At 42.8% G+C, this 26,851-nt stretch overlaps 1 protein-coding gene across 1 annotated transcript in view; it reads left to right on the top strand.

Moving 5' to 3' along the window:
* The first annotated feature begins 566 nt into the window (after positions 1-566).
* The window catches only part of WNT2 (Wnt family member 2), a 47,533-nt gene continuing 21,248 nt past the window's right edge, over positions 567-26,851 (top strand). The window contains exons 1-4 of the mRNA XM_029924507.1: positions 567-917; positions 3,311-3,537; positions 8,887-9,164; positions 25,885-26,149. Coding sequence (XP_029780367.1) covers positions 835-917; positions 3,311-3,537; positions 8,887-9,164; positions 25,885-26,149 — 853 coding nt within the window. The 5' untranslated portion in view covers positions 567-834. The remainder of the gene's footprint in view (positions 918-3,310; positions 3,538-8,886; positions 9,165-25,884; positions 26,150-26,851) is intronic.

Raw genomic sequence — 26,851 nt, forward strand, 5'->3', positions numbered from 1 at the left:
GACTCCTGGCTCCCCACCCTGCGAGCTCTGTATATAAGCCCAGCTCTGAGGAATCAAGGCCACAGGTCTTCATTTCCCAGAGGCCTGGCCCCGCCCTCCCCAACCTTGCCCGGCAACGACTCGGCAACCCAAAACCTCTGCTCGCTCTTCCTTTTGGCTTTGGGAGAGAAGCAGAGCAATGAGTTGAAAATCATCCCTGGATTTTTGCATCCTGTACACAGTCGTCTCATCCTCTCCTTCGTTTTCCCACACTGCACTCTTCTGTTTGCCGGAGGGCAGCCTCGCCTCTCAGCCTATCTGGAACGGCAGTCCTGTGGCAGGAGCCCCACTGATGCTCTGACCGGGAGCTTCCTGAAAGGTGCCTCCCTCCGCGCGGGTGCCCGAGGCCACGCAGAGGTGCTCCTCCGTCCCCGCCTCACCTCATCTCCAGACACCTCTTGCCGTCATTTCATCCACCCCTGTAAAACCCGTGCCCCCCGCCCCAGCCGGCGCCGCACCCCCTCCTCCGGCCGCTCCCGGCAGGCGGGGAGCTGAACGGACAGGGGCGCGCGGGAGGCGCGCAGAGCTCGAGAGCTCCCGGCCGCCCGAGCTCGCAGCGCCTGGGGAATTGGGCTGTGGGCGAGGCGGCCGGGGCTGGCCTTTATCGCTCGCCCCGCCGGTGGTTTGAAACTTTATCAGCGAGTCTCGCCACTCGCCGCAGACGCGCAGGGGGCGGGGGCGCGGCGAGGCGCCTGCGGCCGTGACGAGGCGCTCCCGGCGCAGAGCGCTTCTGCTCGGGGCACGCATGGCGCCCGCACACGGAGTCTGACCTGATGCGGACGCAAGGGGGCTAATATGAACGCCCCTCTCAGTGGAATCTGGCCCTGGCTCCCCCTGCTCTTGACCTGGCTCACCCCTGAGGTCAGCTCTTCATGGTGGTAAGTCCGTGCGCACGGGTGCAGGGGGATTTTGGAGACGGAGTCGGGAACGCAACTAGCCACATAGATCTTTCCCAGTGGCGCTTCCCCGCGGCCACAGCCATCGAGATTCCCGTCCAAACCCCAGCTGCTGTCCTCTCGCACCGCCCCAGCCTCAGCCCCTTTGCTTTTCCTCGGAAGACATTCCAGCTTTGACAACTCCAAAAAATAACCCACAATTTCCTTCAAATGAGAGCTCGGATGTTTGGTTGATATGGATCCAGCTGAGCGACAGTAAAATCAGCCAATTTCTTATCCCGTGGAGAGACACGCTAGCCGAGTCTTTAGCTCTGTTACACAGGCGTGTGTGTGTGTGTGTGTGTGTGTGAGAGAGAGAGAGAGAGAGAGAGAGAGAGAGAGAGAGAGAGAGAGAGAGAGAGAGAGAGAGAGAGAAAATTTACCTTGAAAACTACAACCGTCTCCCCCAACCCCCAGACTGCCTAAAGATAAACCGATGGGCCAGTTCTGGCTGTCAAGAGCTGCACAAGTCAAAGCCTATGATTTTGCATTATTTCCCGTCCTTCCACATTCCTAATGCTTCACCCCCGTGGGGCAGAAGAACCTCTTGCCTGCAGGTAGAGGCTACCGCCTTAATAGGAAGATCCAGTCCCAGGGGACTTTAAGATGCTACCCTGTTCAAACTCACAGTCACCCCCAAAGACTAACTTTGCTGCTGGTCTGGGATTTAGTTATTGGGCATAGTAAAGGAGGGGCAGAATGTCATCTGTAACAGGTCTTAGCATTGTTAGAAGTTCCAAAGGAAGATTCTCTCCTACTCCATTTCCCTTCCTTCTGATCTTGAAAAGAGGTGGAGTTACGTTCTGTAATGTCCTTAAACCTGCAAGTTTAGGAACAGATACTAAAATACTTTTTCAGAGGAACCGTTTTATCATGGGCTGTATTTTTAAAGAATCTGGCAAAAGTAAGAAGTCTCAGCCAAGTTAAAGACTAGAGCAGGGAACTTTAGGAAGACCCTGGAGCTCTTCAAAGGAGCAAGGCAAAGCGTTGATGGGAAGAGGGGTTCAATTCCTTCCTAAGCCGCTTTGAACAGGAAGGCGTTTAGCCTTGACATTGCTGACATAGGATCAAAGATTGATTTATCAGAGTGACCATTTTTCAATAAAATGACTATTTCTGTTTCCATGGGCATATAAACATTATTTATTGCCCAGGCTTTTTGTCACATTGTCTCTCAGCTGTCACTTAAATATATTTTTTGGAAGTCACAGCTGTAACGATTTTATGATCATATAAAATAATGAAAATACAAGAAAAAGACATTCTCCTTGTTTGATCGCTTCAAAAGACACCTATGGCAGCTTGGGTTATATAAAAGGTACCTTTCTAAACATTTCACAACTAATAGAGAACATCTGGGTAGAGATGATGATGTAATTTTTTGTTAAAGTTTCTTTTCAAAAGTACTTTATGGAGCTATAACACTGTTTGATTCTTCCAAACATTTAGTGTCCTTAATAACAATAGAAAGAATTTTTTTTTCCAAAGGTTCTCTATAAAAGCCAAAAGAGCTGGAAAAATGGAAATATTTAAAGGATTCTCTGGTAAAGAAAGAAGGGCATGTCTCTGAGGAGAGTGTAACATCAGATGCTAGCAGGTGTTGATTAGACAGATACAGACAGTTTCTAAAGACACTTAAACATTAAGTCAAATAAATGGGAGCAAGCTGCTTCTAAAAGTTGACTCCAGGGGCACCTGGGTGGCTCAGTCGGTTAAGCCTCTGACTTCGGCTCAGGGCATGATCTTACGGTTCCTGAGTTTAAGCCTCACCTTGGGCTCTGTGCTGACAGCTCAGAGCCTAGAGCCTGCTTCAGATTCTGTGTTTCCCTTTTTCTCTGCCTCTCCCATGCTCACACTGCATCTCTCTGTCTCTTTCTCTCTGTCCTTGTCTCTCTCTCTTGAAAACATTATATTAAAAAAATTAAAAATAAAATTAAAAGTTGACTCCCCCAAAGGGAAGCTCAGACATACTGGGTCACTGAGATCAGAGCCTTTTTGGGAGAAGCCTTTGAAGGGTTCTCCCCCAAACACACAGCCCCTCCCCCTCACTCCATTCTCTGACTGCAGACCTTGACTCTTCTACCCTGGCCAGGGCACCATCAGGTGGCTCTGGCTTCATGTCCAAGACACAGTCATTGCTCTATTTTTGGGGTGCTTCTACCAGATCCCGTGCATACAGCTTCTCCCCGCCTGCGGTGCCCCTTCTTGCTTTCCGATATCCCCAAGAGGATAAGGAATTCATATTTGAACCATGCTTTGAACTCTAGTCTCCCGGAAAACATGGCACCAGCCCTCGCTGTTTATGGTGTTTTCACCTCTGTGCTGGTCCCTTGCAGGTACATGAGAGCTACAGGTGGCTCCTCCAGGGTGATGTGCGACAATGTGCCAGGCCTGGTGAGCCGCCAGCGGCAGCTGTGCCACCGACACCCGGACGTGATGCGCGCCATCGGCCTGGGCGTGGCCGAGTGGACTGCAGAGTGCCAGCACCAGTTCCGCCAGCACCGATGGAACTGCAACACCCTGGACAGAGATCACAGCCTCTTTGGCAGGGTCCTGCTCCGAAGTAAGTCCCTGCCTCCGTGAGCTGTCCCCTCAACACAAGCCCCTTACTTGGTCTTCATAGTCCCTGCCCATCTTTTCTTTCATTTAGTTAGTCAAAGTTTGTTCTTGTTGGGTCCCTGTTTTGTAGATGAGGACATGAGAAATTAAGGGACTTGCCTAAAGTTTTGGGGGAGGCCAGTCATATGTTAGGATGCAGTGCCCTAGGCTGGCATGTTTTTGCTTTTTGCTCAGTCCATCCATATCCTGTCACAAGCCTGCCTGGCTCCCTCCGGGAGAAAGGAGGAAGCAGCTAGAGGGGTCTCTTGACTTTTCTTTTTTAACAGTTTTAAGTTTTTATTTATTTTTGAGAGAGGGGGCATGGGCAGAGAGGAGGTGGGAGACAGAGGATCTGAAGTGGGCTCTGAGCAGACAGTAGAGAGTCCATGTGGAGCATGAACTCATAAACTGTGAGTCATGACATGAGCTGAAGGTAGTCACTTAACCAACTGAGCCACCCAGGTGGCCCTCTCTTGACTTTTTTATTCTTTCTGGGACTTGAACCTTCTAGAGGATTTGAGCAGATCAGGGTAGAGTACTCAAAATTTTTTTCAACCAAAAAATATTTTTAAAAATATCCGTGTGTTTATCAAGAAGCAGAGCCAGGGGCGCCTGGGTGGCTCAGTCAGTTGAGCGTCCCGACTTCGGCTCAGGTCATGGTCTCACAGTTTGTGAGTTTGAGCCCCACCGTTGGGCTCTGTGCTGGTAACTCAGAGCCTGGAGCCCGCTTCGGATTCTGTGTCTCCGTGTCTCTCTCTGCTCTTCCCCTTCTCATGCTCGCTCGCTTGCTCGCTCTCTCTCTCTCTCTCTCTCAAAAATATATAATGAAACTTAAAAATATTATTTTCATTTAAGAAGCAGAGACAAATCTCTGCTTACCACTTTTCGCCTCCCATTCAGCTACTTAGCTTTGAGTTACTCTGTATCTAAATTCAACACTTTTCCCCAGGTGATTGTATATTCTAGCCTCTGTTCCCTGCACTCCCTTCGTGCCTTGTGTATTGCAGGCACCATTCATTCGTTGAATGGTTGAATGAATGGATGAACTCATCGTGAGCACCTGTTGCTTTTCAGGTGCATTTTAGGCAGAACAGTACTTATGGAGGATAGGGGTGAGAAACATGAAAACATAGTTTTCAAGCATATGGGTTTGTTTTTGTTTCTGTATTACTTAGAAGGAACATCAAACACTAACTATATAACAAATTCCGTAAAAGTTCTGAATATGGGAAGTAGCTGGTATACAATCAAAACAAACTAACTGAAAATCAGATTTCAGTTACCCAAAAATACCCATCCCTTAACCTGGCATTATTAGTATTCTTTAAGAAGTAAGCACGGCCCATTTGCTATTGGAAAGCTGACTGAAAACACAACAGTTTATGTGCGAACCCCAGAAACAGGAAACTACACTTGTTTTTGCCCCCCCCCCCCATTCCTAAGAAAATCATGCAGGCTGTACACTTGGTAATGCTTAACAGAGGGTGTTTCTATCATGTAATCATCACAGCCCTAGGGTTTTATGAGGCCAAATGCATAACTGAATGTCTCTAAAATCCCCCAAGGGCGTAGTACTCTCACTCCGTGTATCCCTAAAGTTAATTTACTACGATATTCTGCAATTTTATTCCTAGTTTAAAAACTATATTCTTCTGCATTCCTTTTGGAGTTTCAATATGACATCGCAAATTTTTGAAAGGTTAATAGTCAATTTCAGCTGCATGGAATTTTAAGACTTCACCTAGATTAGCTCACCAGTGAATCAATTAAAGTGCTGGACCTTGTCAGAGAGAGTTTACAAGTCTCTGGGACAAGTGATCTTCGTGCATCCTCTGTACAGGCTCCCAGTGTTCACACTGTATCAGGATTCGCCTTTCCAAAGTGCTCACACTTTTCAATCACTAGAAATTAAGTGTACTTCTCCTTTACAAAATGTTCACCTCCAAATTCAGTCTGTGAAAATCCATTCAGATGTCTCTATACTGAATAAAAACCTTTAGATCACAAATCAAAAGAAGCAGTTTTGCCCACTGATCCTAAAGATAGCCTGTCTAGGAAAGCTGGGAATTCATTTGTAAAATCCTTTAATCCTGGCTGTAGGGTTACTGAGAGGGAAGAGGTTAGAACTGGAGGAAGGAGGCTAGTTCAAGTTAGTTTAAGGCCTCAGGTAAATCAGAGACTCTAAGCTGTATTTCCTTCAGGGTTCTTTCAGATGAAGCTGAGTGCTTTGCCAAAGTACTCAACTTAAAACACTCAGGCTACACAATTTCTTTCCATTCTTCACAGAAGGCCAGATTTCTTCCTGGACATTTATATAAACTCCTATGACTGTCAGTGATGATTTTGTGTTGGTTATGGGACGGCTGAATTTGGCCTGAAGTAGTTTATCCTGGAAATAATCAAGAAATTCCAATGAAGCTATCCAAAGATTTTTACAATTAATTGCTTGGAGAGAAATTCACATCTTAGGTTGTGAAGAACTCTCTTTTGGAAACCTAAATTTCCTTATAGACGAATAGGAAAGGCAAAGGCCAACACCAGTGATAGGAAGAACATAAAGGTTACTAGCACGTTCCATGGTCATGAAAAAAAAGGAAAATATTTATTTACTTCTTTTGCTTCAGAGAACTAGAAGAGTACAGAAGGATTTTTAGGAACATCTATAATTCACTCATTCTACAGACTGTCACTGGCCATAGGCAGAGAAACTTAAAGACCAAACTAGTGAACCTAAAAATATTCCTGTAAGAATACACCTCTTGAATTCTAGAATAAGCCTTAAGAAGATGAAAAGGTGGTTAGGGGTCATCCTTATAAATGTACAAAAAAAGGCAAGCATTTAATGAGAGCTGAATGACTTATAACCTTCCCGAAAGTGTAGCTTCTAGTATTTTGCCCTCCCCAAATCCTGCCCCGAACAAAAATGATGCCTATGCACTTGATAGCCACTTCTTGACTTATCTCAACCCCAAAATTAGAGAAACTTCAACCACATCAGGAATTTAAGTACCACCATTTAGATTTGGATTTTATTTCATATCGTGATGGCTTTAAAAAGAATCCATTTTTCTAAGAAGAGGCCCAAGATCAAAATGTGTTGTGTTACAAAGCCAACTCTTGAATTGTGCTACTATTTCACACATAGCATTTTAGTGATGCATCTAAGACATTCGACTGAAAACATCTTAAGGCTGTATATACTTGATACCAAAACATCGGGAGGTAAAATGAAAAGTCAGTCAATCAATGTGCTAAGTTCTGTGTTTAAATACACAGAATAGACACCTAGTTACTTAGTAATGTGTTTGAATAATAAATGACAAATATTTATAAAGGTGACATTATTACTTTGGAAATTACTTCTGAAATACAGTAAATTTTAAGTGATTTTTCTTCTTTCCACAACAAGTCAATGTAATTGTTTGCAAGTTATGCCAGGATGAATTCTGCACCTAGGCAATTTATTCCTTTACTGCTTTCAGCACACTGTCTGGTCACTGATACGCTATCATCGACGTCTGCCATATCTTTCCCCTAAAAGACCACCTCATAAAATTGCTCTTCTTTCTCCTTAAACAACAAGACTAGTGCTAAATACATTAAGCATTTGGAATTTTTCCCCTCTGTGATATCTCTAAATGTAGGCACTGAACTCTAAATAGAAAACCAGGCTTTAGCAGACCAAGGGGGTAACCCTGAACAAGGCATTTTCCTAAACTATAAAATGGGTGTAATAAAATTTTTATTTACCTGAAAGTCACTACCTGGGATTAAGCCACATTAGTATCTCTTAGTCACCTTCATTTAGAAAACACCTCAGTTCCCTTAGAAAATCTGTGATCCTTAGAATAGAACCCAGGCTTTTTCAAACAGCTGTATGACTGTCACATTTCTCTCTGGAGAGCACTACCTGCTACCTATGGCAAATATTAATATAATTGATTTTACCTATATACGGGGCATGATTGATTCCTTTTTTGATGGTTCGAGGTTTCAGGGGAGATATTTTTTGAAGGCTGAGGTAAGTGCCACTTAATATGGTGTAGATATGTTTTCCTGATTTTTAATAATGAGACTAGCAGAGCAAATATTGCAAGGGACGTATAATAAATTTTAGCGCCCAATGACAAACGGAAACAAGAAGGGCTTCGATGCGAAAGGGTGGTTTGTTCTCCCAGCTGTGCGGTTCAAAAAGTCACACTCGTCCTGACACATGGAGTCACTGACTGGCTCTCGGTTTTCTGCCTTGTGTTGGCATTAGGTTGTTGAGCTGCTATTTTGATTGTTAATATATTTGCTGCAGCACCCACTAATAAAGAGGCATGCTAATAACAGTGAAATACAGCCCTGCTTGAAAAATGAGGTGCACACAGACCCTAAAGAGCCTTATATCTGTCACTGTACCACAACAGTGTGTTATGAGTTACTACAGATTATTAAAATAATTTAATGTAGTTATTGCACTGAAATATGTACCTTTCAGCTTGTAAGGGAAAGTAGCCTCTGCTCTAATAAAGAACAATTCTAAGAAAGCACCCCAAAGGGTTCTTGCCCGAGTCTAATTATAGGCGGTAAATTTGTTTCCTTCCAGAAAAACCAAAGAAAAGCTTTTCACTGTCTTTCACCCAATACCGGTGATTAGTGCAGGTGTTCCAGAAGAAAGTAAAGGCACCTTAATAGTCAGACAGAGTATGTAACTCAAGGATATTGCATATTGCCGTCAACAATCTCTCAGTTACTCGTGAAAGTTGGTGCCGAGCCAAAGTTTCCCAGTGTTCACACACAGAGCTGGTGCCTGCCTGAATTCTCTTCCGACCTGAGCGCCCAGGTTGCTTTGAATTTCATTCTGGACCCTTCATGTGACAGGAGTGTCCTCACTAAGGCCTGCAGATTGGGAAGGGTGCGTGCAGTAGCGAGCGTACCAAGCTGTGTTGTGGAATGACCGAGTCGGGGAACTCGGGCTGTGTTACAGGGAACTGAAGGCCCAGAGAGGCCCGGCTCCTCTCTTCGAGGACATGAAGCTAATGTAAAGCCAGCGGTGGGCAGGGCAGGCTTTTGCTGCATTTTCTTTCATGAGCTCAATTTACCTGAAGGATGGCTGTCACACAGACACCTAAACTGACGGAAGCTCTTATTATATGGAAACAATTCATAGTCAAAAGTGAGCCTTGGCTCTAGAATAGAGTCCTTCAAGAACACCAGTACCTTCTTGCCCCAGGTGAACTATGCCAGAGGCGGAGTGAGTGGGAAACAGCCATGGTGTGAAAGTTACTGAGATTCCAGACCATGTTTAAGAAAAGCATTTCTGTTTCAGGTAGTCGGGAATCTGCCTTTGTTTACGCTGTCTCCTCAGCGGGAGTTGTGTTTGCCATCACCAGAGCCTGTAGCCAAGGAGAATTAAAATCCTGTTCCTGTGATCCAAAGAAGAAGGGAACCGCCAAGGACAGCAAGGGCAATTTCGACTGGGGTGGCTGCAGTGATAACATTGACTATGGGATCAAATTTGCCCGAGCATTTGTGGATGCCAAGGAAAGGAAAGGAAAGGATGCCAGAGCCCTGATGAACCTTCACAACAACAGAGCCGGCAGGAAGGTATGGACAGCAATGGGGCTCATTTTATAGGCTGCGTGGCCTTAGAAATCACTTAAACCGAGCTTATATTAAGCTTTCCTAGAGTTGGTAAAATGCTGTACAGTCCCAGCTTCCCCCCGCCCCCCACATCACCCAGCTGCGGATTCTAAAGAATACCGTGGTTGAGACGTCTCCACCCTCACTCCTTCCTTCCCACAGCTGAGCTGGAGTCCGCTCACTGCTTCTGGCATTATGTGGAGTCCAGTGTTTTATGGTCCCTCTGGATACTGTATCATCTAGACAGAAGATGCAATCTGTGGGTGAGGGTAGTGCTTCACCCCACATACCAATAAGACACTGAACGCTTGTGTGTGAGGGGATCAAGACCCAGAGCATCTTCTCTCAAATTCATCATGAAAGCAACTCGCCAAGCATGGCTTGTTGACTTCTAGACTCAAGGATGTTCCTTTTAGAAACAGACCCAACTCTCATTCATGAAAGTCCCACCTTGTCGTTTCCGGGACTGGATGAGTGCGTGGACCAGGAAAAGGCATGCCCCAAAGGGATTTTCTGACTCCTTATGCACTAGTCCTGACTAACTTCCTGGGCTTTGGGTACCCGTCATTATTCACCTCCTAACCTCAGTTTGTCAGATGAGAGAACAGGCCCTTGGGTGCTCAAGGTCACATGGAGAGTCAGTAGAAAATTTAGTACCAGAACTCAGGTTTCAACTTCTAGCCAGGGGTGTTTGGCCCAGGATTAAACAATTTCAGAGCCAGTGTTCAGATCTATGGATGTACCATTTCTTTCTGCATGGTGACATGATCAGAATAACTAGAGAATCTGAATGATGCACATTATCTCTTTCTTTGTGTAAGAAACACAAACTACATTAATCAAATATTTGGTCAGAACCGATCTAGAATAATTGTATTGCCAATGAGAAAAAATAACCATAATTTGTCTTTTATCAACACAGAATAAAAATGTGCTTGATGTTAATATACAAAGAAAGATCAGCATAAAATTGAAAGGTCCCCAGGAGGGCTTTTATAGAAAGAAGAGTTGAAAAGAATGCAGATCTGTTTGGATAAAAACCCTTTTATTAGGCTTATGGATAGTACAAATCTCATTTAAAGGAAGTTGGAAGGAAATTCTTGCTTAACACATGGAATGAAATGAGTGTGACCTGAGCTGTTTACAAATAGTACCTTTCTTGAACTTTAAAAATCAACATTCCTTATTTTCATGAATGTATGAACTTATAGTGACTACTGCCAAAAATATAGACTCTGATTGTGCAATCCTACAGCTATTGGTAATTATTGTTTGTGCAATGGTTTAGATTTTAAAACATTTACATTGACCTTTGTTTTGACATTGATACCACATGTATAAATTATAAAGTGTGGTGTCTTTGATAGGACTGTGCTGCTAATCATTCAAGCAGGGTGTGTAGTTAGATCTCTCAAACTATTTGTAAAGGTAAAGGCATATGGTCACACATTGTAACCAAAAGAATGTTGACTTATCAAAATAAATGTTAATTTTACTTAATAGGCCATTAGGTTTTGAATGTTTCACCTCCTCAAGACAATAGATCTTAGCTATTATATTGTAAGCCCTGATTTAACGTGACTTTTAATATAAATCACATGATTTTTCACTGTGTAGAGGTGAACAGCTGTCAGGCCTCAGATATTCTCCTGCCTACTCTGCAAAACTTAGGAGGCTACTTTTGATTGGAATAAAAGTGCACACACTGACTTTTTAAAATGTGGCTTTAATTAATGGTGGGTGGGCAGACTTTTTCAAGGAGATGCATGATGTCAGTGAATATGAACTTTAATGAGAGTAAATGTATTGAGATAAACATGCGTCTCTAATTCTCTTCTTGCGGTCATTAGACCCCCAGTCTCTACTCCCCCTTCCTACCAGCAGAAGGTCTGTGGAATCAAAATGAGAACAGGCTGGGCTTGTGTTTGAAGGCAGGCCTCCTGAGCTAAGCCTCCGAAGGGCCTGGTTCTAGAAAATCCTAGCCTCCCAGACCAGATAGCAACATCAGTTTCTTTTGTGAGCCTTTCAGTGTTTCCCAAATTGTCCAATATGAACATCTTCTACTTTTTAAAATGTGGGTCGAAGGACCAATACATTCATTTAAAGAAGAAAACATCTATTCCAGGATTATGTTTAGCCAATACTACAAAGTGAATTCAACGTCGCCATTCACAACAGGCCTTCATTTCCCCTAATATTTGAAAAGGGTAATTCATTTTTGATGGCAGCTGGTTAGAGCACCCTCATGTGTCTCTGTACTGTAATATCATTTCAGATTCTCTGTGCTGTGATATCGTTTAATTTTAATCACAGCCTCGGAATTTGTAACGATGGTTTTTTCCTTCACGTTTACTTGAAAATTCATCCCTGATCCAGTCCAGTTTTCCACCTCTAAGATGATTGTTAAATTCTAAAAAGAGAAACTACCTTGTTCAAAACCAACATTCTATCAACACAGAAGTTCCAGTTTCTCTCAACAGTTTAAGTCTAAAGATGTCATGCCATGAAAACTTCTAAATTATATTTTAAGATACACAAATTACAAGAAAAAGTTACTTGGTTGATATCCATCATTTGTCCCCTTTCATAGGCTTGAAAAGGGCTTTTGCATTAGTCTATTTAGAAATAGTCATAGATCATCACAACTAGATGAACCAATCACAGCCTCTTCGACTTTTTCTAAGAGAATCCGTCTCAGGATAATCCATGTAGCCAATCAAATCCTGCCCTTCAATCACTACAAATTTGCATGACAAAAATGCCATAAAAATACTTCCCCCCCAAGTTTTTTTTTACTATAGCAAAGATAAAAAGAAAATGGGATTTAAAATCAGATCCACCTTAGCTTTAATCTTGCAATACCACTGGCTTTGCTCACTGAAGTTCAGCTTTGTTCATATGTAGAGTATTCTGTGGTGCCTCAGGAAGGCCAGAATAAGGCAAACAGCACAGAGCCCCACATGCAGTGGTGTTCTATAAAAGTTAATTCCTTTGTCATTAGTGAAGGTTAGCTGTAACTAGTAAGAGAGCCAGGCACAAATCCAATATGAACTATTACTTAGGATTCAGTCTCATTGCTCCATGTGTCTGTCCATAGACTCCTCTTTGGTACAGTTAAACATTCTATTAGACAGTATTTTCTAGTTTAGAAAATACTATCAAACGTTTTGTAATTGAATCTTCCAAAGACCCTCGTAGAAACATAAAGAAGCATTATTCCTACTTTTCAGAGGACAAGCTGGGCCTCAGCAGATGCAGTGACTCATGGAAGTCACACAATCCTAAGCACAGGACTTGGGGTTCAAACCCAGTCGTGTTCACCGTTATGTCCTCGCCTACCTTCCCATATTACTCTGTGTGCATTTCTGAGAAAAACACAGTGTTTCTGTATTTTCAAAAGGGCAGCAGCTGCCCTTGGAAGGTGGCATGAGGATGATATTTTCCCCTTTGTGTATGTCTTTAAGTCACACGTACTCTAAAATGAATTTGTATGATTTTTTTAACAATAGGGGAAAAGTGGTCTTAAATGCCAAAAATATAACTGCTAGTCATTGTGAGCATGCCTGAAGCAATGTAGCCTTATTTGGTGGATTGAGAAAACTTCAACCAATGGCATTACAGGTCTGAGAGCAGCAACCATAAGTGCTACTGCACTAAATGTAGTTCAACAGATAATTTAAGAATTACCCTGGGAAGGACACAGTTTTGGGTACAAAGTCGTGTGTGGAAAAGAATAAAAGAAAGAAGCTCCTGGCCACAAGTCAGGGGGACGACTGAGACAAAGTCACTGGGGGTGTAACAGAACAATCAGCCAAGGGCCAGTTAGCCAGCGGAGAGAAAGGTTGTGTCACAAAAGAACTGGGTGTTTGAACTGGAGACAAAGATTTCCCATGGTTGAGACAGAGAAAACGTTTTCCAGGACGAAGGAACTATAAGGCCAAGAAAGATCCTGGCGCAGAAAGAACCTCAACGTTGAGGAATGACAAGGGCTCTAGGGTGAAGTTCATAACTGAGAGTTCATAGAGGCTGAGGCTGCAAATTTGAGTCCGCCAGATCTCAGCCTCGAAGGCCACGCAGAGAGACGTGGAGGTCTTGGGAAAGCAACAGGAAGGCCCAGGACAATGGGGGAGAAACGAAATATTTAAGTTCCACTTTCATGCATTTCATGTCTGGAGTCCCCTTTGAAAGAGTGACAGATTTCAAAGTTCAGATGTTCTGGAATGTGTTTGAATTAATGCCCTAAAAGCAGACTAGGAAAATGATAAGAAATGCTCACTTCCTTGCGTTTTATTTTCAGCCTTAAATATACATATAAGGGCTGATGTAGGTATTATGCTTTCTGATGTTTACTAATAAAAAATTAGCATATGACAACCGTGTTGATATTTATATTTTTAATGTAATGTTTAAATTACTACTAGCTACTTTATTCGTTAAGGGTTCTTAGCTATTGATGGCATCTTGACTGAGGCAATATGGAAGCTGGGGCTCTGGAATCAGAATATTGGCTATAATACTTGAGCATGACCTTAGGTTACCCAGAGAGGATTTCCACATAAAATAAAATGTATGTGCTAAGTTTTAAGCAGGCCTAGAAGGTAGTACCTTTATTCTCCGTATTTTGCATATGAAGAGACAAGGCCAAAAGGGCGGCTGCAATTAGCAAATAAACTGAATTTACTTGCTAGCTGAGATCATCTGAAATTCAAACGTAACTCAGCATCCTGTATTTTATTTGGGAGAAGTTTAGAGGGGAAAGGGATCCAGAGTTTCTAGTTCCACGCTCTGCCTAAACCCGTGCCTCTCAAGGTCAGGGCTGGGGAGTCCTGGGGCCTCCCCCCTGAGCTTGGCCCACAAAGCAGATACTTCTAAGTTCTGTCTACAGGAAACATGTCCAAAGTCAAAAGAAATGGATATTTTCCAAGACTTAAACACAGCCTTACAGGCAAGTCTTGGGCCTAATAAAGACTTCTAAGATATTGCTTCCTGTGATGACCCTTAAGATAAATAATTAATAATGGGTCTGAACCAAGAGAACTGAACACAATTGAAAACAAACGACATTATCAAAATGAAATATCAATGGAAAATCATAAAACCAAACTGAACTAGAAAGCCGAATTATTCTGTGTTTAAAGAAATTTTTTTCTTTTAACATTTACTTATTTTTGAGAGACAGAGAGAGAGACAGAGCATGAACAGGGGAGGTGCAGAGAAAGAGACACAGAATCTGAAGCAGGCTCCAGGCTCTGAGCTAGCTGTCAGCACAGAGCCTGACATGGGGCTCGAACTCACGAACCGTGAGATCATGACCTGAGCCCAAGTCGAATGCTCAACTGACTGAGCCACCCAGGCGCCCCCAAAGCCAGATTGTTTTAACCTCCTACTCATCTGAACCTTCCTTTAAATAATGTTGAACATCCTTATGAGGCACAAATCTCACTTAGAAGATACTTGTTTTCTAATTAGTCTCCTTAGTTTGTAGAATTAAATGCATTTTTAAAAGGTAGATCAGTTCCATTGACCCCAGCCCTCTCTTTATGGACCTAAAAATAGTATGTGCTTGGTACTATAGTACTATAGACCTTTATAGAGCTTATGAATCAAAAACTAACCAGAATTAAAGCCCTAAAGCAGAGAATAACTCTTCACAAAATTGTTACAGTTCCATGTAAAGTTCTATTATTCATAGAAATTTTTTTTAGGCTGGCCTCATTAGTCAATAAGAATTATTATACATATGGTTAGTCAACGGTAATGTTCTTAAATTCCTCAAATATAAATTCCACACCTTATATTTCCTAGCTAAGCCCACCCACAGTCACTGTTTTTGAAGGATGACAGCGCTCAAGACAGTTAATAAATGATTGTGTATGCAAATTAACTGCACAGGTGGTTAATAAATATCCTTTGTTTTCCTGGTTCCAGAGTAGGTATGTTTGAAAGATAGCGGTTGATCTGATTTTCAGTCACTCTCATCTTAGAGATGTGGACCTGTCAAAAGGACTTAATTGTTAATAAATGTACATGGCTTTAAGCCAGCATCTGAAAATTAAATATGTTTTAATGTGTGTTTCCCTCAGGAAAATTGATATAAGACCAGAAATATATTAGTCGCTTTGTGGCATACACCCAACTAAAAAGTGAAGTCCTAACACTTTGAATGCCCAAATTTAACTAAGAAATTTAGTTAAAACATAGCATATAAAGACCTAAAACAAATTCTAAATTGAATTTCTAAGGCAAGGTCAATAGTTAAGTTGGCATATATTTCACACAGGATAAGGTGGTCTGCCCTTGAGAGGAAGAGATACCTTGTAAAGAAGTCATACAAAGACACCCCGGGGTTGCTTGGGCTCCATTTTCAGAAAAGATGACTTAAGAAACCAAACTTTCATTCTCCTTGGGAGAAGTCTGTTTTTCTAACTGGAAAATAATTCTTTGTAGACTATAATTAGATACACAAACACTACACGTAAAAACCTTTATAAAACTCACTGAGCCGAGAGAGCATGAACCCTTGGGGATGGAGTGACAAACCCCAGCATGAGAAACACTGGCAGACTGGTTTGCGGTATGGACGTGGTGCCAGACATGGCTTAGGTGCCTTCTAACTCAGCCACACTGCTTGTGAGACCAAGGGCGAGACTGTCAGCTTCAAGGTATCTCAGTATCTTCATCTGTAAAGTAGTGGGGGTAGGTAGTATCTACCTTATATGCTGGCATGGATAAATAAGACAGTGAATATCAAGTACTTATATAAACAAAGTAAGCAGTGAGTATAAAGTGCTTGACATTTTGTAAGACCCTAATGGATGTTATGTTTTATTATTATGCTCAGACAGTAAGTTGGGCAGATAAGTATAAAATAAGAGTTGTTCTAGCTGGCTCAATGCATGTATTACCTTCTTCTATAGCTTTAAAAAAAAAAAAAACTAGGCTCTTGTCTCTTTGGTACAGAATGCTAATATTTAGAAGTCTCTTATGTTTTAAGTGTAGAAAATAGCCTCTGCAGGGGCACCTGGGTGGCTCAGTGGGTTAAGTGTCTGACTTCAGTTCAGGTCATGATCTCACGGTTTGTGGGTTTGAGACCCATATTGGGCTCTGTGCTGACAGCTCAGAGCCTGGAGCCTGCTTCGGATTCTGGGTCTCCCTCTCTCTCTGCCCCTTCCCTGCTCATGCTCGCTCGTGCGCTCTCTCTCTCTCTCTCTCTCTCTCTCTCTCTCTCTCAAAAATAAATATTTAAAAATTTTAAAAGTAAATAGCCTCTGCAAACCAAAGGCTTAGAAAAATGCTCAAAATTAGACATTTAAGGGCCGCATAAAGAATATGCTAAGTAAGATTTTAGCACTGAAGCAATTATGAGCCTATTGAAGCTTTTTTGAGGAGAGTTATCTGATAAGCTAAAAAAAAATTAGTTTCTGTGAGGCTAAACACTAAAAGAATACTGCTGTCCTTAGGAGTCAAATTTGTTTTTTTTTTTAAAGCAGTCATATAAAATAGCAAGTATTTATTCGCTGGATGCCACAGAATAAAAATGAGATGGGATTAAGCAAGTGGTGAGGGGCAAGGGGTTGATGCAGATGACCCTGCTGGCCAGTTTGGTGATATGAAGAGCCACAAGGGCCACGAGAATGTGCAAGAGGAGGTAGAGAAGACTGGAAATGGAATCTTGATGGCAGCCTTTAAGTAGCAGCCATTAAGAATCCAAAAAGGAAGCAGAAGAGACCCTTTAGGAAAGATTCAAGACAAAAGAGAAAACAAGACCTGTGTCATGATCCTGTTTTTTGAAGAAGCTTTCACCATCACACACTGGAGAGAGATAGCAAGTCATTGTAGCCAATTCTTTCTAGTGTTCCTTCTTCCTGCTATAAAACAACACTTGCTCAAACAAAAGTAAAATGAGCAGTAAAGTGTCTATGGAAGATGGGGAAGTTCCCCACCCTCCAACCCACAGTCCTCATCTCCTTCCAGATATTTCAGTGCAAACAGACTGAAGGCTGTGGACAGGACATACAGCATTTCACATCTTCCTCAAAAAACCTCATTAAAATTATAGCAGTGGGATCAAAATGGCTTAAATCAACAATAAGGAGAATGCTCAAAGAAATGAGAGTCCAACACATTTCTGGGAAGTGGGAAGCAGAAGAAGTTGTAACTGATAAAGAAGGATGGAGAAGCTACAGCAAAGGAGATGGGGGGGGTGGGTGGGAAAGAAAAGGCAGATGGGTCAATAGCCAGAGTGGGAGCCAATATGCCCTGAGAAAATTTTGAATACTCATGAGCATGGGAGAGAAGCATAGTGCTGAAAATGGGGAGTAACTGAAAAACCCATAGATGGAATAACAAACTCTATTCCCTCCCTCCCCCAACGAGTGCAACGCCTGGAAGTCTGGCTTAACCTCCCAGGCTTTCCAGAGTTAGTCTCCAGCGTAACAGCCAGTGTCCTACCAACTCACCAGAAAGCAGACCTCTCTGGCCCACAAGCCCCACCCATATAACCAGAATTCCTAAATACCTTTTAATGACATCATTCTTAAATATGAAGAGACTGTCCAAGGACTACCATATGTATGATTAAATTCAGCAGTGTGAAAGAAAAAGATCAAAAATTGCAGGAAAAATGACCTCATGAAGAAAATACAATAATTCAGGGATGAGAACAGAACTTTTTAAAAGTGTAATTAGTCTCTTCATAGATATTTAAGAAGATAGTAACATCCATAAACTACAAGAATGGATGCTTTGAAAATGTGACAAGTAGAGAATAGGAAAGAATGTGGAAATGAAAGTCAAAGAAATCTCCCAGAAATTAGAATGAGAAGCCCAAGAAAACATGGAGATTCCTCAGAAAACTAACAGTAGATCTTCCATATGAGCCAGCTATTTCATGGCTGGGTATTTATCTGAAGAATACTAAAAGAATAATTTGAAAAGATATCTGCACTCTGTATCCATTAGAGCATTATTTACAACAGCCAAGATCTCAAAGCAGCCTCAGTGAACATTGATGGATGAATGGATAAAGAATATGTGGTATATATACACAGCGGAATACCATTCAGCCATAAAGAATGAAGTCCTGCCATTTGTGACAACATAGATGGATCTTGAGGGTATTATACTAAGTGAAGTAAGTCAGACTGAGAAAGACAAATACCATATGATTTCATTCTTATGTGGAATCTAAAAAAACAAAATGAACAAGCAAAGCAATACAAAAACAAACTCATAGATTGAGAACAGATTGATGGTTACCAGAGGGGAAGGGAGTTGAGCAGTGGGCAAAATGGGTGAAGGCGGTCAACTGTGGAATGGATGGTAACTAGACTTTTGGTGATCACTTTGTAATATATACAGATGTCGAATTATAATGTTGTACATCTGGAACTTGTATAATGTTATACACCAATTTTGCCTCAAAAAATAAATAAAAGAAAATAAGAAAAAGAAAAAAGAAGCCCAAAAGACAAATGGAGTTTAAGGAGAACCATAAACAATACCCATATTTCCCACTTGAATTTGAAAATTGAAAAATGGATAAGGGAGGTAGATAGATGGAATAAAAATGTCAGTTGCTCTACTGAAAAAAAAGCTGCATAAGAGGATGTAGCTTCAAAGCTTACAAACATTTCCTAGCACTCCATCCCTGAAATGGACAGACTTACTCACCCTGTCACAGGCTGCACATTGGGCCTCTGCAGGGAGCCCCTTGCTGGAGAGCAGGAACTGATCATAACTCATCTTCTCCACAGGCTGGCAATATGCCCAATTAGAAGGAACCCAGGCACACAAGCCCTGTTCTTCCTCTAAACTCACCAGTTGGACAAGTTACTTCTCCCTTGGAGAGAAATGAGTAAGGGAATGGAGAGAGCCAGGAGTATTGCTTTAATGGAATTTCTTCCTCAAGAAGCCAGAAAGTATTAAAAATATAAGAGAGAAAATATAAGACATAACAGATCAATTGAGAAAGCTCAGCAACTGACTAATGAGAATGTCATAAAGAAACTCAAGAAATTTGAGGGGAGGAAAATATTAAGAGAATGTCTCAGTGCTGAAGGACATGAGTTTCCAGATTGAAAAGGCCCACTGAGAGCTAAGCGGGATTAAATTTTTTTTAATCCTAAATACCCTGGTGATATTTTAGAACACCCAGGATAAAGGAAAGTATCTGGAGACTTCCATATAGAAAAAAAAAAAAATACAAAGTGAAATGAAAACAAAAGTCACTTGCCAAAGAATCAGCCAGACATCAGACTTCCCATCTGCACCACTAGATGCCAAAGCCTGTGGAGCAATCCCTTCACAGTTTTGAGGGAAAATTATTTTCAATCCGGAATTCCATACCCAGCCAAACTATTAGTCAAATATGAAGGCTGAATAAAGATGTTTTAGACACTCAAGAATTCAGACAATGTATCCCCCAGCCACCCTGAAGGAGTTCCTCAAGAAGCTGCTGCAAAGAGAAGGAATAAACCAAAAAAGAGCAAACATGACATCTAGCAGAGTAGTATGTCCAGACGGGGAGAGGGCATGTTGGGTCTCAGCTGCGTAGCCAGGGCAGGTTAAAATATGATGGAGGATTGCAGAGACCCTAGGAAATGAGAGAAGTGGTAGGATAGATGGAAGGATTGTGAGAGTGCAAAACAAATGAAATAGATAGCAAGTAAAATGGGAAAAACCCAAACTTCAAACTTCACCCCAATAACATTCTCCTTTGCCACAGAGGCTGTGATACTGGACCGGAGATTATGACCTGCCATGATGGCATGGTCCTTGGTTGCATGGTCAATGGTATTACCTAAATGTTGACCGTTTTCAATTTTTAGAATCAACGTCTAGACACATTGTGGGAGGCAACTAGAGTCACAGAACAGGACTTTACTGCTCTCATCTTTGTCCCTATAAAAGGACAAGCACTGCTGATGGAGACTGGAAAGTGGAAGGGGAGGAGGGAAGAGGGACTGCACTATCCTCAGATGAGACAGCAGCTATGCCTTTTAGAACAAGAACAGGTGTAAGTTTGCTCCTTGAAGTTGCCTAGATCACCAGAACGTGATACAACCATGTTGAGAGGTGGGGTGAGGGAAGTGAGGACTGGGTTAAATTCTCAACCACTGTAAGTCTCTTAGGAAATATCCCATGTTGATCAGTAGATTCACAGCGACACACGGTGCCACATTCAGTTGCACCAACACAGCGACACACGGTGTCACATTCATTTGCTCCAGGGGGCTCTGTTCATTCACCTCGTGGTTACTGTAGATTTGTTTAGTTACTGTGACAATTTTCTGGCAGATGTCCATCAAGGGTCTTGAGGATGGGATGCCTTTTTTTAATTTCTCCCAAAGTCAGGGCTCTGCTCGCAGAGAACTGTTTGTATAAGCATTTAGGTAACACCCAGAAAGGCTAAGCACAGAATTCATTTTGAATGACCACCTTTGGGGTTGTGCTGGGCCATCGGAAAAAGTGGGAGTGAGGAGAAGGGTATAACAGAAGGTTTCTGCTGCTTTCCCCCCGATCTTTCCTGAACTCTCTGGTATTTTTAAATCATGTGCACATATTTCTTTAATTAAAAATTCTGAAGGTAATAATTTAAAAGCAAACAAACACAAAAAGCCCAGACTGGCTGGCAGCTCCTGGGATGTCCCCAGGTCCTCTGCTCTGCCTACTCCCTCCTCTACAAACAGGTAAGTCTGCACCGCTCTCCTCCTGAGGCCCGTGTGGGGAGCCCCCCAACCCCTCTCCCCTCGCCCAGCCAGCGTGTCCCCTCAGGCAGGCCCCTCCACTGCAGCATGGTCCTCTAGGAGCCCTTGGCGTTTACTCCACCCCCATCTTTGATTCTCTCCAAAACAGCATGAGCACAAATTGTTGCCTGTGGCCATTTCTTCCCAGAGACAAGGATGCTTTGGATATAGGTTAGGACACAAATCCTAGTTTAATAGTCAGCTACCCGTTTCTAGAAATGCAGTGTGGCTCTCTGCCAGGGCGTGTCTCACCTGCTCCGGCCTGGAGGGCCCCGGACTCTGGGACGCTGCTGCTTCTTTCCTCCTCTACAGCATTCCTGGCTTCCTGGCTTTGGACGTGATTCTCGGTATTCACAATTCTCCTCCGAGACCTCGATTAGAAGCACCTGAGATCTTTGTAGCCTTGAGGCCAGGCCCACGCCCGGCCTGGGTTCTGTTTTATTCTGCCCAGGGAGGGGCTGGTCTGGGCGCCGGAAGCCATCCCCAGGTGATTTTAATGTGTAGCCGTAGCCAGAATGAGAAGCACCACCCGCTCTCTCCAGATGCCTGGGAACAATCTCCAGATTCCTGTTGTTTCACTCTGCAGACTTCAGTCCAGAGCTTGACACTTTTTTTTAAGTTAAAGTATAATCAACACACAATGTTCTATCAGTTTCAGGTGTACAACATATTGATGCAACAATTCTATCCCTTACTCAGTGCTCATGGTCAGTGTGATCAGCACTTGTCATCATACGTTATTACAATATTATTGACTATACTCCCCATGCTGTATGACTTACAACTGGGAGTTTGTACTCTTAATCCCCTTTACCTATCAACGATTTGACTCTGTTTTTCCCTCTCTTTCCAGACCATGCAATCCCTCAGACTGCAGCCAGATTGTAAAGAGCATGATTTCCCTTCTTTTCTGTGCATGCACCCACGTGCAGGCCTTTAAAAAGTGGATCGTACCACATATGCAATTATTTCTGCAATATATTTTTGTCACTTGGCTCCCTTTCATTATGTCATACTGATCTGCCTCATTATTCAAAGACCGCATAATATTCCATTATTAAGAATAGATCATAATTTGCTTAACCATTTTCCTGTTGATGTCATTTGGGCTTTTTCCCTAGTATTGAGCTATTGCTGAGTATGCTGCAATGAACATCCACGTGGGCATGTCTCTTTCAAAGTTTGTGCAAATATTTCCAGAGGGGAATCACTGAGGTCAAAGGATACATAAATTTAAATTTTTGACAGGTATTGCAAAAATGCTTTCCATGTACCAATTTACTCTCCCACCAACAGTTTGTTACAACATTTCCTCCTGGATACTCTTACCAACACCAAATATTATCACGTTTTGTACTATTTGTTAATTTGATAGGCAAAAAAAAAGTGTTGCCTTCTTTTGATTTGCATTTCTCTGATACTGGTGAAGTTGAACACCTTTTTCTATTTTTGTTGGGACTCTATTTTTTCTGTGGATTGCCTGTTGAATAGATTTTTGATGAGTATTAGTTTGGAAGATGCAATATAATGCCTCCTACTTAATCTCTCTACCTCCTTTTTCTCCATTATGCAGACAATCTATCTAGTCAATTCTTATTCAAAAGAAGGGAGGGAAACAGTATGCATAATTCAACATTTGAGAAAAGAACAATGCAATTTATATAGGATTTTAAATGCTTTTAGAAAGAGTGCAGATCTGGGAATGAGACATTGACTCACCCCCTAGTTCTGCCTCTGTCTATTTGGGTACCTCTGGGGATTTTACTTTCCTCACTGAGCCCTGGTTTTCATAATTATAGATTGGGAATAATAGCCTACTTTGCCTAATTGTGGTAATTAGATAAGATAATGTGTGTGAACCACCTGTCCCGAGCCTGGCTTATAGTACAGTCAGGGAATAAGTTGTTATTGTTAACAGTGTTATTATAACATTTGATTATGGGAATTCTTCTAAACCAGGAAGTTCCTAAACTCACTGTTTCTCAGTCCCATTCCTTGTGCTTGCATCAGCTACTCTCTAAATCAGGCCACGTAGGCTTATCTCCCCTTCCCTCTGCCTTTCTGATTGAGCAGAATGCTGTCCTCTTCAAAATTAAGAGTTTGAATTTCAAGTCTGCAAACCCAGAGGTGGAGGTGGCCCCCAAATGTGACTGAGCCCTGAGCAGGCTGTGTGTTGAGAGTGGGGTCTGGAGGTGTGAGCAAACACAGCATCAGAGAAGGTCTCACTTTCCCCCAAGGGTAACTTTAGGATGGAGCATGTGAGTCAACCACAGTCAAGAACTGACCATGGTTCCAGCTGAAATGCTTTCAGTTGGAAGTCACAGATCCTGGGGGCACAACCTTAATATATTGGCTCACAAGAAGGACAGAGACAGGGCAGGGCCAAGGTGGGTTCATTCAAGCAGCTCAGAGACATCCTCCAGAACCCAGGGCTTCCCCCCATCTTTCGGTACCGCCACCAGCAGCTGGTTGCTGGTTCTGCGTTGGCTGTGTCATGTCCCAAGGGGTTGCTGTAGAAAAACTGTATCCAGAGACAGAGAGAGGAAGCTTCTCCTCCTCTGTGTCTTTTAAAGAGAGAAGAAATCTTTCTCACAAGTCTCTTTACAGTTTACATCATATTGCCCCAAATTGAATCAGTAGCAGGACAATGAAATTACTATTACTGATTTGGGCTGCTCTGGGTTAGAGAGAGGTCTGGCCAGTTCTGAAGCACATGACTGTCCAACACCTGAACAAAACTTAGGACGGAAGAGGGGAATGGCTATTGCATGTGATGATGAGGATCAATAGTGTATACCACTGCCATGTGTGTTTATAAGGATTCATTAGATGTGTGAGATCGATTTTAAATTAATATGCAAATGTTTCAGTTAATCATCTAAAATACCAACTTTGAAGTTTCTAACCTGGAAGTTTAGCATTACAAAGGGAGGGCAGTACTCATTCCTGTCATTTCTAGTGCTGAGTGTTATTTATGAGTAAATAATGCAGCTTTAAAAGGAATAAGCTTTGAAGAATGAGCATTCAATGCCCAAGCACTTGGCATGGAGTGTTATGTGGCTCTACTGAGATCTTTGGATAGAAAACTCTTGGACAGGTGGGACCCAAATGAGGCAGTCAGGGGCCAAGGTGACCCTCGTAGGGTTGTGTATGGGGTGGAGGCCCACTGTCCAAGTCACTCAGTGAACCTCATACCAAACACCTGGGGGTAGGGAGGCACATGGGGGGAGTCTAGTTCCAAAAATGGGTTCATTCTATGACATCTCTTAAATATCCCCGGGTCCCTGTGACCCGGAGGGCCAAACTGATGACATTCCTCCTGCTCATGCTCATGTTCTCTGTGTTCGCCCTTCAAGGCCGGCTCATACTGAAGAGGACAGGTTTCAGATGTAACAGGGCACATTCCACCATTAGTGGCAAAGTGGCAAACATAGGGTGCTGTGGCCCCAACTGGGAAGGGCCACCATGATGTCTTGGCTCCTTCAACTCTAGAATGCTTTCTGGGGACTGACTTTCTGGAGTGAAGAGCCTTCTGCACAGTTGGGTATCTGACGGGGGAAGCCCTTACTCATCAGTCATAATCTCCATGAGCAACAAAAAGCTCTCTCAATATTATAATAATTTGGAAAACTAATTGAACAAGGGATTAGTTCTGTAAGGGGGGAATGACAATGGTTAAAGTAGTGAATCATATGAAAAAGGGAACACAAGAAGGTTTTTAGTCAGAAAACATGTTCTGAGAAAATATTTTAGGGAAATCCACTCATTTGTACATTCAGAGTCTGGGTTTGCACCTGCCATTCCATATCCAGGCCTAGGAAAGTGGGCCAGTCATCTTCCTTCCCTGATCCCTAGCTTCCTCACTTGTGACATGGGAGCACCAGTAGCTCAGGATGGCTCTGAGGACCACAGGTGGTCATGACTGTCTCCACTTAGTCGAGCCAAGGAGAGATGGGCCAGGGCTGCATAACACTCACAAAATTGTATTGGGGCTGGCACAGGTCTGCTGGCTAATCCCAAGACGGAAACATCCCTGGATGGTTCCAGAGTCCACCAGAGCTCTTCCCTGTCCGGAGGCTCACAGCTTACTCAAGGAGGCCATCCATGCTGGGAGCCAGCTGAGATAGGCTTGTCCCATGCGCCTTTGTTTCCCTTCTACAAAACCTCCACCCCCACCCCCCGCCCCCAAAACAACAAAACCATAAAAACCAACAACTAGAAACAAAAACAAAAAAACATAGCAAGCTCAGCCCTGTCATCTAAGCTGAATAATTTGGCCAGACTTGAGTGATACCTTCCCAACTTTAATTGCATTTTCAGGGTCACTGGCTGGTTTTCCAGTACCCCCAGCTCTGTCTTATACCAGCTGTGGAACTTTGGGCAAGTGTTTTAATGTCCCTCTGATTTGCTCCTCCTTCATCTGCAAAATAAATAAGGTAGCATGGGATTACTATAAAGGTTCAGGTCCCTGAAATAGAGTGGAGACAGCATTAGCACAATGCCTGGGACATGGACAGAACCGTGCAAATGGTAACAATCACTATTGGCTTACCTAAAGAAGCAGGCTTAGCAATTACTGAGTAGTACTATATATTTTTAATATAATAAAGCCATATTTATTTGAAAAGAACTCTAATTCATTCCCTCACTCATCAAACTGGCCCTGTATGCTATAAAACTCAAATTACTGAGGTTCTTGTTATACTGATAGCCAAATAGGGTTCACAGTCAAGCAAGCCCCCCACCCTGATTCCCACCAGTACCCCACCTCCTATAGTCAGTGTGGCATGACTGAAGTAACCGCCATCTGCCAGTCCTGAGCCCCAGGATCCTGTGTCCTCAGAGTCACTTCTCGGTGGCTCCGAGGTAAGGAAAGTTGTAGCACGTGTCAGAAGCTTGAGTCTGCCTGCACTGAACTTGCCCGTCTCTTCCGGCAGGCGGTAAAGCGGTTCTTGAAACAGGAATGCAAGTGTCACGGTGTGAGTGGCTCGTGTACTCTGAGGACATGCTGGCTGGCCATGGCCGACTTCAGAAAAACAGGCGATTTCCTCTGGAGGAAGTACAACGGGGCCATCCAGGTCGTCATGAACCAGGATGGCACTGGTTTCACTGTGGCTAACAAAAGGTTTAAGAAGCCAACAAAAAATGACCTCGTGTATTTTGAGAATTCTCCAGACTACTGTATCAGGGACCGAGATGCAGGTAAGTTCAATGCACGGTACCTAATTTTTTCACGATCAATACTCCACAATTCAGATGCAACTCTGTATTTTCAGCCTGACAATTCTGTAAGTGCAGCCTGCTCCTTCAGATTCAAAGTTCATGTTTTTATAAGTCATATTTAAAGTGCACAGAGAGCTTTCCTAAGCAGCTGGAGAAATGGGTTGATAATATGCAGGTTCTGGAGGAATGTGAACCCAAGAAAATACATGGCAAAGAGTCAAAATATGCAGATTAGCAAGATTCTTCAGCTTTGACAAAATTCTAACCGGTCGACTAACGTACACTCTGTACAGCAACCCAGCATCTTTCTGTGATCCCAGAGCCAAGAAGAGTAGAGCTATGCAAGGTACCTCCCCCCTCACAAGTCCCACCTCTGTGACTCTGGAAGAGGGGTCCAGGGCTTTAAAGTTAGCCTGCTTTGGGGCACCTGGGTGGCGCAGTCTGTTGAGCATTTAATTCTTGATTTTGGCTCAGACCATGATCTCACGGTTGGTTGTGAGATCAAGCCCTGCTTTGAGCTCTGCACTGGGTATGAGCCTGCTTAAGATTCTCTTTCCTTTCCCTCTACCTCTCCCCTGCTTGCACTCGTGTGCTTGTGATCTCTCTCTCTCTTTCTCTCTCTCTCTGAAAGAAAAAATAATAAAATAAATAAAGTTAGCCTATTTTGAAACCTGCCATACT

This window comes from Suricata suricatta, chromosome 2, assembly GCF_006229205.1.
Source record: "Suricata suricatta isolate VVHF042 chromosome 2, meerkat_22Aug2017_6uvM2_HiC, whole genome shotgun sequence".
In the NCBI taxonomy this organism is placed as follows: Eukaryota; Metazoa; Chordata; class Mammalia; order Carnivora; family Herpestidae; genus Suricata; species Suricata suricatta.